Source organism: Typopeltis vanoorti, chromosome 25 (genome assembly GCF_054136105.1).
Source record: "Typopeltis vanoorti isolate ZY-2024b chromosome 25, IOZ_Tvanoo_1.0, whole genome shotgun sequence".
NCBI classification, from domain to species: Eukaryota; Metazoa; Arthropoda; class Arachnida; order Uropygi; family Thelyphonidae; genus Typopeltis; species Typopeltis vanoorti.
The window spans coordinates 18,490,157-18,510,392 of NC_143573.1; the positions used below are offsets into that span (position 1 = coordinate 18,490,157).

The 20,236-nt window shown below is 36.1% G+C and overlaps 1 protein-coding gene across 1 annotated transcript in view; it reads right to left on the bottom strand.

Moving 5' to 3' along the window:
* The window catches only part of LOC150092579 (glutamate receptor ionotropic, NMDA 3A-like), a 79,891-nt gene extending 59,861 nt beyond the window's left edge, over nt 1-20,030 (bottom strand). Inside the window, exons 1-2 of the mRNA XM_090414240.1 lie at nt 19,925-20,030; nt 13,290-13,411 (exon numbers count right to left, since the gene is read on the bottom strand). Coding sequence (XP_090270366.1) covers nt 13,290-13,411; nt 19,925-20,030 — 228 coding nt within the window. The remainder of the gene's footprint in view (nt 1-13,289; nt 13,412-19,924) is intronic.
* Nucleotides 20,031-20,236: the final 206 nt, after the last annotated feature.

Sequence of the window (20,236 nt, forward strand, 5' to 3'; positions counted from 1 at the left end):
TTATCACTCTTATATAATACTAGTGTGAATTTGATCCTATGTTTTGCCTTTGTGGAGCCAACTATTGCAAATTTTTAACTTACTGCTATATAGTCTTTCGAAAATTTTCATCAGTTTTTTAAACACTCCAAAAGTCATCCCTGACCTTGTAGAGATTTTCATCATCCACTGCGAGGGCATCAGTTAGCTTATTCGAGGCCTGAAGTGCTTTGAAAAAGTAAAATATTTAGATTATGGAGCAGAATTACCTAATATTCATTCTATTGATGGTGCTGAAGTGTGCTACAAAGCCTTGCAACCTTGTCAGAATTTACCATGAAAATACGAACATTTTAAAGAAACTTGATTATCAGCGAAATTAGTGTGGAACAGACCTAATAAAAATGAAAGCACGGAATGATATTTTCATTAAAATGTGGAGGCCAGTGGAATCTGAGGAAGCTGTTTGGTTCTTAATATCCTAATTGGAATCTGGTCTAGGATCGAGCGGAAGCTTTATAAAGATTCCAAAATGAAGAGGAGTCCGTAATATGTATAGTAGCATGATTCTTTTTCCGAAAAAATGAATACCTACCAGCGAACAGATACATACTTCTACTGACCATTATTAATGCTACGTTAGAATTATAAGAAACGAATTACTTCTTATTAGGGACGCCATTCGATCTTATGCATAACAGAAGGTGAAACAGAAGAATGACTCTCTTCAAATCACTCTAACAGAGTGGGGAATGGTTCAAGAGGCCCAAGGAAGTGTGACACAAAGTCTATTATTTTGTATTTGAAAACGATAAAAAAAATAAACTAAATCATGCTGGTTGGGAAATTACATAAATTTTCTACAGAATATTTACAGTTAATTTTCGAAGTCCACCCACAACTGTTAATCATAGTAGCTGCCATATCTTCGTAAACATCCTACTGAAACTGCAGAAATGGAAGGCAATTCGATGCTGAACAAGGTTTAACTAAACAATCAAGGCTTCTCTTACATTTCAAAGAATGAACTTAGTTCTCAATTTAATTAGATGATAAAATCAGGAACAATAATAACGATGTCCTAAAGGTTTAGCTCAGATGTTTTATTCGCGTATGTCGCTCCATAAAAAAGCGAAAAATTAAAGTGTTTGAGCAGTTAAGAATTCTGAAGAACGCTTCGCAAAAGCAATCCGTAAGATCTACGTACAAAAGTTGATCGATTGCCAAGAGAGTAGCTTAAAGGTTTGGATTATTAGTGCTGGTGATTAGCGGAAGAAAATTTTTGCTTCAGTGAGTGTTTTAGTTATAACGTGGTTAACTTAATTTTGTGTAAAACGCCATAAACAAGAGTATTTCTAATTACATGGAGTTCTGTTGAAATAAATTTTCGGAACTTTATGGTTAATAAATTTTAGAGGAAGGCGTTTTCTTATTGGAAGACCATGGTGTTAGAGTATTTTCAATCCGTACTGTCAGGACAACATATTTATGCTTTACTGAACAAGGAAAAAAAACTTAAGATAAAATCTATCAGTTCATGCTCGTGAATTATGCAAATAGAAAGCAAAGTACAGCTGAGTTACTGTGGCATTACGAATTCCGCTGATGTAGTCAGAGATTGCAGATTGATGCCGTGACATGAAAGACGAAATTCCCCTTCTTAGAAAACAAAAGCAAGTATGGGAAGATTGCTGTTCCCAGGTTAACATAACAAAAGATGCTAACAATACCACACATCAAAAACACTGCGATTAGCTTTCCTGTGGAGATTATGATAAGGCTGGTGGCAACATTAGCATAAAGGAACGTTTATTGTTTATGGTCAGCTGAGATTTTATAAAAGAATGAAAGAAAAAACTTTCAACGCTTCAGTGAGGAAATAGAATCTCTAGGGTATGAATTCTTACGCAATATTTTCTACAAAATAAATAGCTCATTCTTGTTAGAAATGGTTTCTGCGGGAGGACAAATTTAATGATCCATTTAACAATGTATTACATGCAGCCTAACATGGCGTGGTTCTAAGTACTATCTTCTGTGGGGGGATTGTTTTCTTTAGGTAAGAAATTATACCAATTTTCTATATAAATTATACAACACGAGACGTCGATGAACCTATAGCACATTAATTCCGTATATAAGCAACAATTACCGTCAAAAAAGTATTATTTGTTTAAATGCTTTGTGTGTTGTAACTGTTGAACTCTTCATGAGAAAGGCTGTTCCAGAAAATAGATGTAATGGAACGAAAGAACTTAGTTTGGGTTGTACGGAGTAATTATGGAGGCCAGTTTAGCGGGAAAACAAACATAGGAGTCTGTAGAAGGAACGTAAGCTCGAAACAACAGCTTTGGAAGTGAGTCAGTGAGAATTACTTATTCATTAGCATAAAAAAGTTAGTTTAAGAAATCTTAAGAAATATAATAAAATATTCCGTCGAAGAGATCGAGTCATCATCATCATCGTCATCAAATTCCTGCCATGTACCCTCAAGGGGTGTACAGGGTATGATGGTACTACATGAAAAATTTACATCATTACTAACTTCCTATCTACAATTTTCCTCCAAATCAGTCTGTTACTTGTCAAGACTCCAACATTATCAGATCTTATATTTCTATCGTCTAAGGCACTTTGTACCGTATCAATCCATCTATATCTTGGTCTTCCTCCGGGTCGTTTTCCTGCCAACCAGGCAGAGAACACTTGTTTTGCTAATCTTTCCTCGCCCATTCTGTTTAAGTGACCATACCACCTGAGATTATCTCTGCTAACGAATTAATTCATGGATGCTGACAATGTCAAGTTCTTTCCTAATATCCTCGTTTTTAATATAATATTGCCATTGAAGCCATCTGTTCACGCCTCTAATCTTTCTCAGGACTCTCATATATCTGCAGTCTCTAGTCTTTGATCAAGTGTTTTACTTCTGACTCAGCTCTCAGATCCATAAATAAAAACTGATTTGAACACTGTCATGTATACAACTAATTTAGTGTTCCGACTAATTTCTCTCTTATTCCATATGAATTTATTCAATTAACTTCCTACCATACCAGCTTTGTTGATTCTGCTGTCTATTTCCATATATTTAATTTACCATCTTCACTAAAAATCGCGCTTAAGTAGCTGAAATGTTTTACTTGTTCCACAGGTTCCCCGTTCACAACACAGTTGACATTTCCAACAAATCTACCTATGTTCGTTGTCTTTGTCTTTCTAATGCTCACCTTCATACCATAAACTATTACAACAGTTATTCAATTTAGTCAGGGGCTCTTGCAAGCTTGTAGTGGATTTATTTAGAAGTATAACATCATCCGCATAAAGCAAGGAACTGACATTAACATCTCCAATTTTGATATCATGTTTAATATCACTTTCCTTCATAATGTATGTGATCCATATAGATAATGAATAACAGAGGGGATAATGTGCATTCTTGTCTCACACCAGATTTACCATTAAACCATCTTCCTGTACTTGCTTCTATTCTAACTGCTGACTTACAACTCAATAAAGACTAAGTATTGCTTGATATAATGCCCCATTGACACCATATAACTGTAGCGTATTGAATAGCTTCTCTCTTGGCACCTTGTCATATTCCTCTTCCAGATCGACAAAACTTAAATACAGAGTTTCTTTGTATTATTCTCATGCTTTCTCAACTATTTGTCATAAAGTGTAGATCTGATCCTGAAAGCCTCTATTTGGCCTGAATCCAGCTTGTTCTTCACCAAGCCTTTCTTCCACAATTCTTCTCAACCGTTTCTCAAGTATGCTTGCATAGATCTTGCCGGGAACACTCAGTAGGGCAATACCTCTGTAATTCTCACATTCAGTTTTATTTCCTTTTTTATATATGGGTACTATTAGAGCTCTACTCCAATCATTAGGAATTCGTCCCTCTGTTCAGGTCTTCTGAACTATGCAGTGCACCCACTGCAGGACTTTTATACCACCATACATCAGAATTTCTGGTCGAATATCATCTACTCCTGCTGCCTTTCCACATTTCAAGCTTTTGATGGCTTTTTCTACTTCAAGCATGGATGTGTATTCCTGACCGCATGCCTGTTGAGTGTTTTTTACCACTGTGCTATCACTGCTTGTTTCATTTAGCAATTTTTCGAAGTAATTACTCCATACTTCAAGGATATCTTTTTAGCTTACCACATGCCAGTCACCTTTATCATCTCTAACTCCTTTTACAGCACTCTTTCCTCCATTTCTAAGCTTCTTGAACAACCTCCAGAATATCTTACCACCTTCTTGATATTTATTTTCTATGTTCTTGCCAAAGCCCTCCCATGACATTTATTTAGCTAGTTTTACACAGTGTTTAGCATTCTTGCATTTGTCGCTGTATTCTCTAAGAGGACAAGCTGACTTATTTGCCAGGAACTTTTGATATGCTTTCTTTTTTTCCTTCACTGCCTCTTTAACTTCCTGTGTCCACCATGGAATTCTGATTTTTCTATCCTTGCAGACAACCTTACCACATGCCTCTCTGGCTGAATCAATCAGGGTTTTCTTCTGAACTATTCAAAATCTCCAAGGTTTGGTTGCTCTTCTCAAACTCTTTCATTTTTCCTTCAATAATCTTTGTGTAATTTAGTCTACAGTTCACATCTGAGAACTGCTCAACTTTTATTCACTTTAAAACTTTCTTACATGTTATTCTTTTCAGTTTCAGTTTCAGGATTTGAAATTGGAACTTTTCAGTTCCAATTTCAAATCCTCTGTACACTCTGGTGTCCTACACCAGGGAGAATACATCACTATCAACAATAACATAGTCAATGAGACTTTTCTTATTCCTTGCCTCTTCTCTCCTTGTGAATTTGTGCACATTTGTATGTTGGAACATGGTGTTAGTAATAACCAGTCCATGTCCTGAGCAGAAATCCAACAGGTATTTGCCATTATTATTGGCTTTGCTCTTTTCTCCAAATTTTCCCAAAATATTTTTGTATGTCTGACAATCATTTCCTACTCTGCTATTTAAATCCCTAACAAGGGCCAACTTTTCTTTTTTGATTGTGTCAGTTGATTTTTCTAAAGCATCAAAAAATTCCTCCACTTCTACCTTAGTAGAACCTTCTATGGGACCATAGGCACAAATAAATCTCATTGTCCAATTCCTCATTCTGATATTTGCCCACATCACTCTACTTGAGACTGCCTGTCATTCAAGAAGATTAGCCTCGTATTTTGTGTTGAATACTATGGCTACTCCTTCTTTTCCTTGATTGCCATTGCCTGAATATAACATTTTGTATTTATTGCTCAGAAGTATCTCACCAGTTTTTGTCTTTTTTGTTTCAGTCACCCCTATTATATCGATCTGGTACTTATCTAATTCCTCAGCTAGCTCCATTTCTTTGCCATTCAGGTTTCTTATGTTGATAATACCGATCTTTAACTCTGGTGATGTTGAGTTGGGGTGAGCTTTCAGATTTGTTTTAGTAAGAAAAGAGGTATACTACACGTTTGTGTTTCACATTTTATTTTACTTATTTAGCTGCTTCAAACACTGAAAGGAAGCTCAAGAACTGAATTTTAATTTCCATAGTTGGCAGACTGTCTGGTTGATTACTTTGCCAGGCAAAAATGGCAGATTAACAGCATTCAACCTGAAAACAAAATAAGCTAAAGCAGGTCGAATTCCGCTTTAATGATTCTTGCAATGAGATCACCACCGAAGACGAAGTTTCCCATAGCTTGGCGTAAAAATCACTTACAGATCTTTCGATTGAATAACTTTTGGTCACCTAACTGATTAAATGAAAGCATGTTGCAAATCGAAATGAAGTATTTTCTGCTTAATGGACCATTTTCCGATTACAAATTGATATCACTTCCACAAATGCTACTCTCTTGCATAAAATGACCAATTTCTTAATTTTAAGACGCCACACTGCGGATGATTATAAGAATTCAATTGTAAAAGAGCAGCCAGTGCACTGAAATTTTAGCAAAATACACGCAGAAATCTTTTCACAAAACGAAAAATAATGGATGCACCTTCTTCAGAAGTAAAAAAGTCAACATGAAAAGTGTAATAATACCATTCAATTACGAGTTGTGCTGAGATATTTAAACGAGCTCGGAATATGTTATTTCTTTAAACATTTGTAGACTAAATCAACAACTCTCCTAGACATTTTACTTTTAATAATTCGATTATATCAAAGTCGGTGCTCTGCTGTTACTATATATTATGTGCATCACAAAAACAAGACTGGAATGTAAGAAAATCACGTTACGGACGGAGCGTAATGAAGAAATTGAAAAGAAAACACGTTTCCTGCGCTGCCCGCGACAGGAGATAAAAGAAAAAGGGAAATTTATATTTTCCTGTTTGTGAACAAGCAAAAAAAGAAGCGTGCAGGACACGCTAATTCCTAAACAGATGAGGAATGGTAAACGATTTATCCAACTATCAGTTTTTAGTTGAAGTTAGGATTCGACTACGTCTGTCAGTAGATGGCGCGCTATTTGTAATATATTTTTGATTGAAAATAACCGTCATCATCTCGTTCAAACAGAATCATGGATTTTTCACCTCTTTATAAAAGCGATATGTCTTGAGATGAAATAAATGTTTGTTTGTTTTTTATTTATTTTCTGTTTCCTAATTGCCCTTGAGTCGAACTGAAGAAAGTTGATCATCTAAAAGTAGTTGAACGAGAATGCCGAATTTCTCGAACGTCCACAACTTTTATTCTTCTCTCACTAACTCATAAAATTCTCAGTTGCTGTCATAAACCTAAATAAATACTTTATATTTGTTCTAGGACATAAAACTCAACGATAGCTTCGTGTAATGAACATAGAGGGTCTCCTAATATCACAAAAAGATTTCAATGCGGTTCGAAGCCAGTCATGTCTCGGAAGAAAGTAGTTGTCTTACTTAATTAAATTTAAGTAACACCAACGACAGAACATTCGCCTTTCACAAACATCTGTATTTATTTATCGGACTGATTATTTCAGTTCACATCAAATATAGCAGAATGCCAAACGGTGCACCCAGACCATATTAACATATCTGGGTGATCTTAATACTCAATACAAAACGTTCAAAGAGCATCGAACTTTCTCCTGGTTTGGTGTGCCTTAACAGAAAAAAAAATAGGCAGGGTAAGAAGGCCACACATTACTGACTTCTGGTCATTGGTGAAAGGATGACCTATTTTTAAATTGATTTGCCACTTCGCTGAGAGTCGTTCTCATTCTGGTTAGAATAAGGGCACGCCCCCCCCCGAACGTTCAATGTTTTTACTGCTCATTATTTTCTGTGTGAACATACGAATCTACTGTGTTAACGTCTTCGTTTTATATTTGCATTTCCTATTGCATCATCCAACCAAAATGGAACCGCTATATCTGGTTGTTCTTTGGTAAATATTATCAACGAGGGATGGTACTCCTGCTGTAAGATAGCTGATAGTTAATTATCAGCTATTTTAAATAAGATTCCTTGTTTATAGGAATCGTCTACTTGAGACCTGTTTCAACAATATCTGACAAAAATTGTAAATTGACATCTACATGCCAGTTCCCAGAAAATAAGACTACTAGATGTCGCTTCAGTGCGACATCTAGTAGTCGTATTCGATATCATTTATTAAAGGAGGGGGGGAATGAAATTCATGTTTTTGTTTATTTTGAAAGGGGAAAATAAAGTAAAAAAATATTGCTTAAACAACGTGGGTATCAAGACGTCATTAATAAGCGTATTGAGCCTGTAGAAATTCATTGGCCACCAGCGAGGTGGCCAATAATTTCCCTAAAAAACGAGTTAATACTGGTATTAGTTTGAGTAGTAACTCCTCTCGGCAAGTAGATAATCGCTTTGTCTGCTTCCACCGAATATCATCATATCTTGAATCCTATAGTGGCCTACATTTAAGTATTAAACCATTTTTACAGCCCCATGTGACGCCACTACTATCACGTACTGGGTGCATGAAGCATGTAGAATCTTTGTAAATGTGCGATACATTTCCACCTATTATTATATTTGTTATAAAAATCCTTTAGAATGTCCAAAAACTTAAAATGGCCTTTGCTAAGTACATATTCTTGTAAACACTCGCTGCATTGGTTCTTAATATAAAAACATACATCAATTCATCACGAACTTAATTTCCTTTTATCCCCCCCCTCTCTTTAGAACACCGTACAGTATCCATCATACAGTCCTATCCGTATCGTTCACATTTCTTTCCTCAAAAACTCTAAAAAGACATCAGAAACACTTTCGTGCGCGCACATACTGTCTGCAAAGAGTGAGAGAAGGATAATAGCCTAGAAGGAATCTCGGTAAACTCGGGCAAGTGACATGTATTTGACCTACTCTCGAGGCCATTAGTACAGCATTAAGATGGTTATTATGCCTCGGTAGCGTACATCGACCACCCTCTACCGTAACATGTGGAGCTGTGTGTTCCAATGATCTCGATTCTCTGTGCAGCTAACGAGATTTGAGAATAGTTTTTTTCCTGTTCGAAGTATCGGGAAGGAATTTTATTAAAAGCTTCATATAAGAGCATTACAAGACATTGCAATCGCTCATTTATTTGAAATATTAGTTGTTCTCCTTTTAAAACTGCCGCTTAACTATTTACTTGAATAACTACGCAAAAGTATTTTTCCGATGTACATATTTGATACCAGAGGGAGCAACTGCATTCAGGAAAGATGACTTTTGGTATCACAGGGAACTGCAGCTTATTATAAGCATAAATTACTGAAAAGAGCAGTTTTGGATCCATTTCAACTACAGAATAAAACTTGAACGGTAGTTGTTTGAAAGGAGTAATTATTTCTAGCAGAACAGCACGGACTTCAACTGTTCAAGTAAAACAGTTTGCATGGTACAATCGCACGTTCTTTGCATTACTTCTCATCAAGGAAGGCGTTTTCGCAAAAATTAATAGTCGTACCTTGTAAGGAAAGATTTTGAATGCCTGTTTCACGTAAGATAATTATCATCATAAGTTGCTCTTCTGAGTGATTTGGTAGGTACTGGGTTGCTCGATTTTTTTTTTAATTGTTTAACTCAATGAATTATAAAAGTGAAAATAAATACAAGCAAATAACAGCTAAAGTGCTATTCATGCGCAGTAGCTGACGTGGTGTAGATGACGTGGGTGTAGAGTGGAGGTTCCTCCTGTGATGAGTCCATATCTTTATAAACTTATATGGGCATTACAAACATGCAAACTAAATATTTCATTACAAAACTCGAATCCGTTTTTTTTTTTTTTTTTTTTGAAAAAAAAAAATACAAGTAATATTGAAGAACTTGAAAATCATTACATTAAAATTTGTCCAGTATCAAAAAAAAAAAAAAAAAAAAAAAATGAAAAGATGGTCTTTGAAAACGGCGGCACTAGAAGCATTTATGCTTAATAATGATGACGAATTTCAGCTTGAGAAAACCTTATTAACATTGTTTTATTCATCACCTGGAAAAGTACGACAACTGTTAAATTCACTTTTTTAAACAGTTGTTCAATTGGAAGCAGATGCTTGCCTTCACAAATCCTACCTGTACCTCATCGTGCTGTAGAGGTGAACGGGAGATGTAGTCTAAGCATGCCGTAAGTGTATACCTCCAGAAGTTCACCTTAGGTATGTATGCATGCAGTATACTGGAGAAATGTTGACTACATATCCAGTCCGTTCCTTACGATTTGATTGAATATTTGAAGAAAAATGCGGTCAACTAACATTTCATATCGAGTTACCGAAGACATTTTTCAATGATAAAGAGATACCAGACATTTCTCGCGGTATCATTTCTTATGGCAAGTTGCGTTTACGACATTCTCTTCGAAATGGTCTACAGACGTTGGCTATCCTTCACTCTTAGGGAAAACTAGTCCGCGCGGTTAGTCCATGTGGCTATGCGCTTCGCAACCTTATGCCTGGGGAAGGAGTGTCCTGGGTTCGATTCCCGTCGCCGATGTGAGGAGCTTAAGGATTTTCCTCAGCCATAGCCAAGTTAGCCGGTCTTGGGCGTGGACAGCAGGGTTTTTTTCCCCAGTTTATCTGAGGTTTTTCATCCCGCAAGCTGGCAAACCAGCCCCGTGAACACACGGATATACAGCCATAAATATTTAACCCCCATGAGGGGGCTCAACTCGCCGCAATAGGGACGGGGGAGAAAAGGAAGGAAACTCCATATAAATAAATAAAGGGAAAACTAGAGTTCACCCCTAACACTGGGCAGTTCATTTCAAACATTTTCTTCTATAGGACATGCACAAAACTCAGAATTGAATTCTCGTGTTACATGCTTGCCTAGATTTATCATTTACTAAGAACAGTTTTAATGATTACCGCTACTCTAATTATTTAATTCTTTTCGTCTGAGACCACATATTTGCTCAAGGAAGCAGAATAATAGCGATAAGATAAAGCTTTCCCTGCAAAATGTTAATTACGTAGAATATTCTGAAACAATTGAGATGATAAATACAAAAGATGCGAACCTATATCTTGCTATTGAAACTGCTTTTCAAGAGAAACATTCTGACTATTATAATATGAAAGCCATTCGCTAATTAGCGTCTTTCCTATTTTAATTATCACTGTTCCTCGTGTAAGAAGATTTTTTTTTAAAAAAAAAAAAGTAAAGCTTAAATACAGTTTAATCTTTCTTTGGAAGTGCGCATGTCTGAATGAGAGTGGCTCTTCTATTATCCGATACACTAAAATAAGTGAAGACGTACTGGTGTATTCTTCGCTTAAACCTCATCGCCAAAGGGGGAGGGGGAGTCCGAAAGTTTATCTCAAGCAGTAATTAAAGTCGCTATCAAGCGTCAGTTCAGGACAAGTACATCTATTCCGTGTCTACTCCAAGAGAGTCTGTAATCACACTCCAAGTGCTGCACATTGTCACTAATTGCAGCCGCCATTTTAAAGTCTTTAACCAATTAGAAGTTCCGGTGATGTTTGATTCTGCTTTCTTTACACAGAAAAAAAAAATCTTAATTTTACATCACAGAAAAAGAAAAGTTTAAAAATATGCGACTGTGTTTTACTATTTCTTCGTTGAAATTGGTATATCTGCCTGGTAATTAATTATGACGATGAATCCTTGCACTCCCTGGAGGTAATGGTAAATAAGAAAGCTTGCCCCGCTAAAGAAGATATCGAAAATGATTTAACCTCGAAAATCAAAGATAAAGAAAATTATTAAACAGACAACGCGGGGATTACAGAATGGCGAGCGGCGTTTAAAGGAACATAGGCAGGATAAGAAAATTAAGCTGCAAAATGAAAAACAAAGAAAGGATCAGGTAAGTTAGTAATAATGAAAAGTAGGTAGTTAAAATTAATTGTAAAAAAGTAGGATATTTTTGGTATGGCAAATATCATAAAACATGCCGTTGATGAGCGGATTATAACTTCAAATATTCCCCGAACAAAAAGGAAAAATATAGCACATGCAATTAAAAAAAATAGAGAGATCGTAATGCTAGTAGGTACCAATGACTTAACTAACGATACGTTTAGCATGAGAGAGGACTTGAAATAATTGTTTGAAGAAACGAGAGTCCTAAGTACGAGGGACGTACAGAAAGTAAGTTCCGTTTTAAAATATTTTCACTGCAGCATACGATCGCAATGATGCGCATGCGTGCTGAGTTTGTTGATTCCTTAGCAAGGCATTGGTGCCATTTTCAGACATTCTCACAGTGCGTACGCTTCTTGGTGTGTGTTTATAATATTGAAGAAAATCGAATCGCCCGCAGTATGTGAAATTGGGAGGAACGTTAAAGCAGCTGAAATTCTTCGGCAAATTATTGAGGTTTATGGAGAACAGGCAATGAGTGATTGATTCAATGGTACGAAGATGGGTAAGACTTTTTAATGAAGGAATTACCTTCGGCTGGGAACAATTCCATCAACCTCTATATAGTCCTAACCTTGCGCCAAGCGACTTTCACCTGTTCAAACATCTGAAATCTTTCCTTGGTGGCAGGGGGGTTTCAAGACGACGACGAGGTCAAAGAATCAGTCAATAGGTGATTTGCGTCAGAGGCGGCAACCTTCTACGCCGAAGGTATACAAGTCTTGGTGCCCCGTTATAATAAGTAGCGGAAAGTATGTAAGAAAGTAGTGAAAGATGTCTACTTTAATTTCCAATAAATTGTTTTTTTTTTGTAGTATATTTTTGTTTCTCTGACAGCCCATTGGAACTTACTTTCTGAATGTCCCTCGTATATTACCTAGATATGATAGAAATGAATTCAGAAAAAAGAGCTACGATGGCTAACGATTCGAGCGAAGGCCGTGTACAGGGACTGGATGCGAGTTTTGGATGCGTGGAGCCACAATGCTATGTACTACAGAGAAGGATATACAAAAATTAATGCAGGTGACTTATGTCTGTGCACGAACGCTAGGAGTATAAGAAACAAACAGGAAGAGTTTGTTGACTTGGTAAACATGAATTACTGTTGAAAACAAAAAGCAAGATCAGTATCTGAATGGACTCAGGTCAAATTTATACTGTGATAAAAACGAAGCATTCACCCATCAAGGAATAATAATACACAAAATGCTATTAATTTATGAATTAAAATAAACTGATATTATTATCTTGAAAATATCCATGTGGAAAGGATATTTTCAAGTGGTTAAATATCAAAAATTTAAATTTTAAATTCTTAAATGTGCAGGTAATATTTATCCAGGTTAAAAAAATTTCAATGCGTACAAAGTACGAAACGTGCTGTAAAGATAAATTATTTATTCATTGCTGTTTCTATTGATCCTCCTCATCAATATGTTAAGTGAGTGCTCTCCTCGAGGTTTGCCCTCTTTAGTTGCACTTCTGATGTTTCTAGAAAGAAGTCTCCCACCTCTGTCATAACCAAATGAATGAGTCGATAACGAGGATACGCTTTGGTTGGAAATATCTTGTCTGCTACGCTAATAGCCTTCATAATATCTTTAAATTAAAATGAATTAGAAAATCGTAGCAGAATTGTTCCTTTCCAAAACTGACAAGCAAAAGGCATAATACCCTGGGCTCACCGGGAATTGGAACTCATTTCAATCTAAGGCCAAATGTCATCATTTCATTCTCGAGATTTTGCCAAGATGCCACACCCATCGTAGTGCAGGAATTATTTTCAATCCAAGTCTTAAAAATCTAAACCAGTCAGAGAACATGCGGCGTACAGATAATTCAGTTACTTCATGGTCTGTGGTGCACTTTAAACCACTGGTGTCTGCGAGGGGGAGTTTAGTTAGGTCACAATTCTGTATTGGGGTATTACCGACAAACCGATATGCTCCAGGTGGCCGGGAACTATAACAAGTTCTAGCTTAGTAGTTGAGAGTATGCCATTAATTTCAAAACGTGTAAATACGATTGTAAAGCGAGTCGAGCAGTTCTCTTCTAAAGGCAAAAAAAAAAAATTAAACTGTTAGATTATCATTATAAGATATTTGAAAGCTAAGAAAGGGGAGAGAACGACACTCCATGCTTTCATAATATTATAAATCTTTATAGAGAAGCGACACGGAGCCAAAATGTTTGTTGGTAACTAACTAATGTAACTTAGAGGAACTTCGGGTAACATGCAATACCACTGTGTTTTGCATAATTACAAAAATTTTAAAGGAAAACTAAATCTAATGCAGAATGTTTAACCTCAATTACTGTTTACGAATTTCCTTTATCTTCAGTACATTTCCTTTTATTCAAAGATTTTCATAATACATTTTTTGGGAAAGATACTATGGAATATTTTTATCCATACAAAACAATGGGCTATGTCACGACAAAAACTGACAAAAAATACTCCCTAAACTCGCCTGATTGCTCACGTCACACAGAATGTTTTTCGACATCCGTTGATACGAACTACCCACTATTTTATAATACCTGACATCCCTATTTTGAAATGACGGGCGTCGCAACGAATTGAGAGAGCCAAAACTGAGAAACGTGATAATCTAGGTGGAAATGAAATTCAGTCTTTGCTCTATAAATAGCAAAGAGCGATTAAGAATATCTAGAATGCAGTCATGAATCTCAAAGTTGAAAAAGTTACCCGTAAAAAGTTTGAAAAAACTGAAGACGAAAACTCCAACAAGACTAATACTTCGTAAGCATGGAGGGGAGAGGTGCAGGAGTTAATAGTTCTGCTCCAGTCCGGTAGGCTGCAACACTATACGCGATAAAACACTGTACTCCTTATTACCTGTTCCTCTATAATGAACAGTAAAATATAAACTTTGTCCCACTCATAATTTCAGAATCAACTCCATTTATTAAGAACCGTGGCCCACTCAGTTCTAATTTAGGATTTCAACAACGATCTCTATTTTTTAACTTTCTGTCAAAAATATCCTGACTGTGAAAATTATCAGAGGATATATGAGAAACTATTATATAACTGTAATGCACTATTTTTAACGGCGACAAATAGATATATGGTTAGAGTATATGTATGGATAAATATACATATACTCTAACTTCTCTAAGAAGTGGGTTGAAGAAAGATAAACATTCTACAAGATATTCTATATATAATAAATCTAAATTTGAAGAAGGACAGATTAATTTTATCCATTTCATCACGTTTTATACATTTCTATATTCCCAGGCCGATATCAGATTGCTGTGACCCGAAGCTTTTTCAAAACATAATAGGTTATGTTTACCTGGCCATATCATTGTCTTCAAGAATACTATTAACTCTAAGTACACATCGTCCTGCAACCAAAAGCGTACTGACTTCAGACGAATTGTAGTTCTCATTCAAGATTTGCATGTTGAGCAGTTGCATTCATTTTAATTCAATTGGAGTAAAGTCTTATCCTTTTGATAGAGTAGTATGTACATTTTAGATGTCACCTCGACCGTCTTACTGCTGTAAATATTCTTTTACCCTATAGACAACTATTATTGCAATTTTTTTTCTTGCACATCCAAACGTTTGCGCCAAGATACATCTTCCTTATCTTATAAACACATCTAAGAGAATATTTCATTCTAATTTTTGTCGAACGATGTCATCCGTTGCAAGTAGAGAAGTTTCGGCGAAAGTACTTATACCACATGAATTAAGGTATGGTTTGAAAAAATAAAATAACAACAGTTTTATTTTTATTTTTTTGTTGAAATGTTTCCTTCTTTATGGAGAGCACGTACAAACTTTACAGGCATGATTCGTGCTATTCTCTTGTGCCATTATTTCTTACTTCTGACTCCGATTGTCATTTTTTGTTAGTGATTGCAAATAAATAGTTAAGTTATACATAGCTTGGCAATTGCTCTTACTAAAGTTAATGGGACAAGGCGCAGCTGATTGTGCATCAGCAAGATATCCAAGAGGAGATTACAAGCATAATCACGACGATGTATAGTGCAGTGTATTTCCACAATGTATCAGTTTAACGAATTAGTGGTTGACTCAAGCTACTAGTCTTTTGTAATTGTTTAGTTCTCGTAAGCCATCCACCACTCTCTTTTCTCTTCGAGTACGTCATCAACGAAATGAGGTCAGCGGCTATGCTTGGACACACTTACTGCGAGATAAACAAAAGGGCCATCGCAAAAAAGAGCCAGTCTACACCAAAATTCGAGCGATATGAAGAAAGTTGCTGTATGGTGTTGCTACATAAAGTGTAGTCTTCGCAATCGATTGATTCAGTGATTACCAACGTTCATCATTACAACAGCTGTATCGCACTTCGCTGTCTACACCAATTGCTTAAAATGAGGGCGAACGTATCCTAAATGATGTTGACTGTTGGATATTCCAATCGTAATGCACACAGTCATTTGAACAAATAACAATCATCTATCAAATTACGATAGTTGATGTTCGCAGAACACACGCGAACATCTTCCGAGCATTCATTAGCACCCAACAGCATTCGTCATAAATCACCGCAATTAATGTTAATTAATACAACGCGAATCCGTTCCTGACCAATGCAGCGAAACAGAGGCAAATTAATTACTCTCATACTTAAAACACGAATTAACCACGTGATTGATTTTCATCCACAAGTTCAATATTCACCTGTGGATACAAATGAATAATGTTCGGCTGTGCACATTCGCTGTACTGCGAATTTTTGAATTTAGAAAACGGTATTACATTAACGACGCCGTTTTACCAAAGACAGAATACTGCTCCAAGTGTCTTAGATTGGTCTAAAAAGAAATCTCACAATTTGCGTCTCTTTATTTTATCAGGGTAATGTATTTGTTTGTTTGGTTTGGATAAATTTCATTACATTCCGATTGGATAAAATTTCGTATCCAATCCGACAGATGCTGAAGAGGGATGAAAACTGTTCTGGTTTAAAGGCCTTTTAGCAAGCTTTAATTTCATCTTTATATCTACAAGGTGCAATTGATTAAGTTCGGTCTTCTATATCTTATAAAGTAAGAAATACTGAATTACTGTGGCGGAGGAAAGAAATTGACAACCCGATCGGTCCATCACTTCACTGAATGTTTACTACTCCTTGAATGAAGAAGAATTGATAATCTCACTAAGAATCGACACGCCTCTGTCGTGGCTCTCTGAAATGGAGTTTCCGGATTATTAACCCCGCAGTAATATGTACGATATGTTTACAACCTTTCGTAGGTGAGATGGGCATAAAGACTTCTAAACATAGTGCAAAATATGAACCCAGGATTTATGCAGGAAGGCTTAAAATCAACCATCTCTCGATTATCTCTGGTGTGTGGACAATCAAACACACTATAAAACGTAACAATTCACGTTTTGAAGACTTAAAAGAATTTTTTAGACTATTTAAACTATTCCACTCTTTGTGTTATCGCCCCAAAGTGCGATAATCTCTTTTATATACCATTTCACGTCTCTTTGTGTAAGCTTCCAACGCTTAATCTACATGTGCATTGATTCAAGACCAACAAGCGTCAGTTGATCGGAGGAAGTTCGTCATCTAAGACTGATTGTGTTTTTTTTTTCTTTTTCTTTGGCGTGCGCAGAGGAATCCTTCATTTCACTGGAATCAGCTATTATAAGCAGCGTATCGGAGACACCACCCGAGCGATAGATCTACCCAACAATGACAGGTCTAGTACGTTTGTGTTTGTGAGATACCAAAAGAAAGCAGAAGGATTAATCGGAGCCGTGCACTATATTGCGGTGAAAATGAAGAGAATCCCTTGACTGACGACATTCGAGAGAGATTAGTGTTAAGGCGACAGGCAGTGGAGATTGGAAATCGAATTACAGATGGAGAAAAGGCTGGGCTGGAACACAAGGATTAAGTTACAATTGCAGACCGAAACCCAGTTCATCAGCAACTGCACCAAACACGTCCTGTGTGATCACGGTTGCAAACACATTTTGAACCAGGCCTGATCGATAATCTTAAGGCCTATAACGTGATTGTGATACGGGCTTATAATAATCCGCTGTTTACAGCCCTAGATCGGCTTTCGTAACCATAATTTTAAAATAAGATGGTTAGCTCCAATTCTAAATATGTGTTCTTGTGCATGCGTGTCTTCTCCTGGCCAGGTATGCCTTTACGGAAAAAAAAAGATTCGGCGAGATAAATCATGACTACTTCATATGCAACGAACGTTTAAATTTAAAAAATAAAATGCTCTTTGTATTATAGACTACATTCTAACCCAAATTTTTCCTATCAAAGGACTTCGTTTTCATAGCTACGATCGCTCGGCAGTATGGCTTATTGTTATAAAATTTAGTTCTTAAGATTGATTGTTTCAACGATAAGATCGAAATGGTGAAGATTATTCACAAAACATTGACAAAGAACTTGATTTAAAAGGAAAGATAAAAGCGTCTATTTGTTTCGCATTACCTAAGTTCAGAAAGTGAGCTTACAAAAGTTGCAGTCTTCGTGATGATTTACATTAGTATTTCTATCTTTGAAACCTAACTCCGTATGTTTCGAAAGAAGTTTCATAGTGCAAATATTAGTTGCCTATTTATTTGATTAATATCATAAGTTTCAGTAAGGATATGCCACCAGTAGACATATTCCTAACTATTATAATACCGGAATTAACTCGCGTCAATTATTCTTTATTCATAGAATTTTCACCTGAGTATCACAGTCATCATCAGTACAGGTACAAGGCTAATTAAACAATAACTGTTATATTCACAAAGCGCCACCTAAGTAGCTAAATTTAAATTTCCTAAATTTCTTTTTTTTTATTATTATTTAAATTTAATTATTAAGTAATAAGTATTTAATTATTAAGTAATAATTATTTAATTATTCAATTATCATAATTGTTATTTTTTTATTTACTTATTTATTTTATTATATGTATGTGTATACAATTATATGTTAGGAAAGATTTGCTGCTTTATAAAGAACTATCTCCCACAAGGGGGAAAGACAGACCATCAGATCTGTTTAGGTTAGGGGAGTGAAGTAATGTTTCACATGTTTCTTTGTATAGCCGTTCCATTAGGAACCGACTTTTGTGAATGACTTTTGTATTGTTCTACTTAAATCTATGTCTGGTGTTTATGGCATGTTCTGCAATTCCAGACTGTTGGGGTTCAAGGTACTGGATGTACGACTGGTGTTCTTCTAACCGGACCTGAGAAGATCTTCCTGTTTGTCCAAAATATGATAATCCACACGAGCAGGGATCTGGTAGAAACCTGGATAGCTGAGATGTTGGAGCTTGTCCTGTGGAGACATTAGAAAAGTGGAGATTTTTCTGATGGGTCGAAAAGTCACACAGATATTTAGTGGTTTTAGCACCTTAGCTATGCGTTCACTACCCCTTGTACATAAGGGATAGGTATACGTGTATGGTTCTTCGGTACTTGAAGAGGATGCTGGAGCACGACTACTTAAAGCTCTTTTTAGAAAGGAATTCTTATAGCCATTGGATATGAAGGAGGAATGAATATACTGTAATTCTTTTTGTAAAAGTTCTTCTAAAGAACAAAAGGAGTCCGCTCTATGAACTAGTGTTTTTATAGTACCTGCTTTCGGCTGGGATGGTGATGTAATTCAGCGTGGATGTACTGGCCTGTATGAGTCTCTTTCCTATAGACTGTGAATTGTAGATAACCATCTGGTTGGCGAAGAATCAAGAGGTCTAGAAATGCTAACTGCTTATTTACTTCTATGGTGAACTGAATCCTTGGATGAAGTGTATTAATTTTTGAAAGAAACAGTTGTAGTTCTTCTGAGGTGCCCTTCCACATGGCAAAAATGTCGTCCACATCTGAACCAAATGTTAGGTCTGGGTGTAATGTTGTGAAAGATAAGCTGTTCGAAATGCTCCATGAAGTTGTTCGCAATAGCTGGAGATATTGGATTACCCATTGCTGTCCCTTCCATTTGTTGGTATAACTTGTTTTTGAAGGAAAACTAACCGAACTTTATTACAAATTCAAATTCAAAAATAGCTATTTCGCATTACACTATTAAAATGATCTAGTATTGGTCTTAACTTGTGCAATTTATCATTAGCTGCTTGGGAATTATCTGCGAAATGCAAATGACGCAATGAAATTTGAAATCGATTTCGGTCATTTTAGAGCGCCAAAATGGCAAATTGTAAAGTTCATTTGTACTCCAATAACGCTCAATAGACTAAAATGACCCATATGAAGTAAAAGTCCAAGAAATCATTTCATCTCAGGTATGTCTGTTGCTTTCCAGTTTGAAATTCGTTGACTTTTTTTGATCTGCGCTCGGCTTTGCTCAATATTTTGTAAAGCATATAAATTGGTTTGTTCTACTAAAATTGTGAGAAAATCTTCAGAAAAGAAAAGTTCAACTAACCTTGTGATACTTAAATTTCCAGTGTTAATTTTAAAACCTGCAGTTTCAACAAAGTCAAATTGTGGGGGCTCTTGTTCTGAATTTTCCCAATAAGTAGATGTTGATGTATTTGGCTGGATGCTACCTTCCTCTTCCAAAGTTTCTTCATCATCTGAGTCACCGCTAGAGTCGTCAGTAGGATCATCTTCAGAATCCGAACCAAATATCTCATGAAATTCATCATCGCTCATATTAGCATAAGCTTCTACTTCTATATCAGTAAGTTTTCTTTTACTGGCCATGGCGAAATTGAAGGTTCTTAGAAACTAGAAACTAAAACTAAACTAGACGCAATAAACAACGTCGTCAGCGCATGTAATATATAGGTGGAAGTGAATCGAGATTACTCCTAGTTGGCGTATCAAACAAAATTCTGTCTGATAAGCCGGCTACGAGA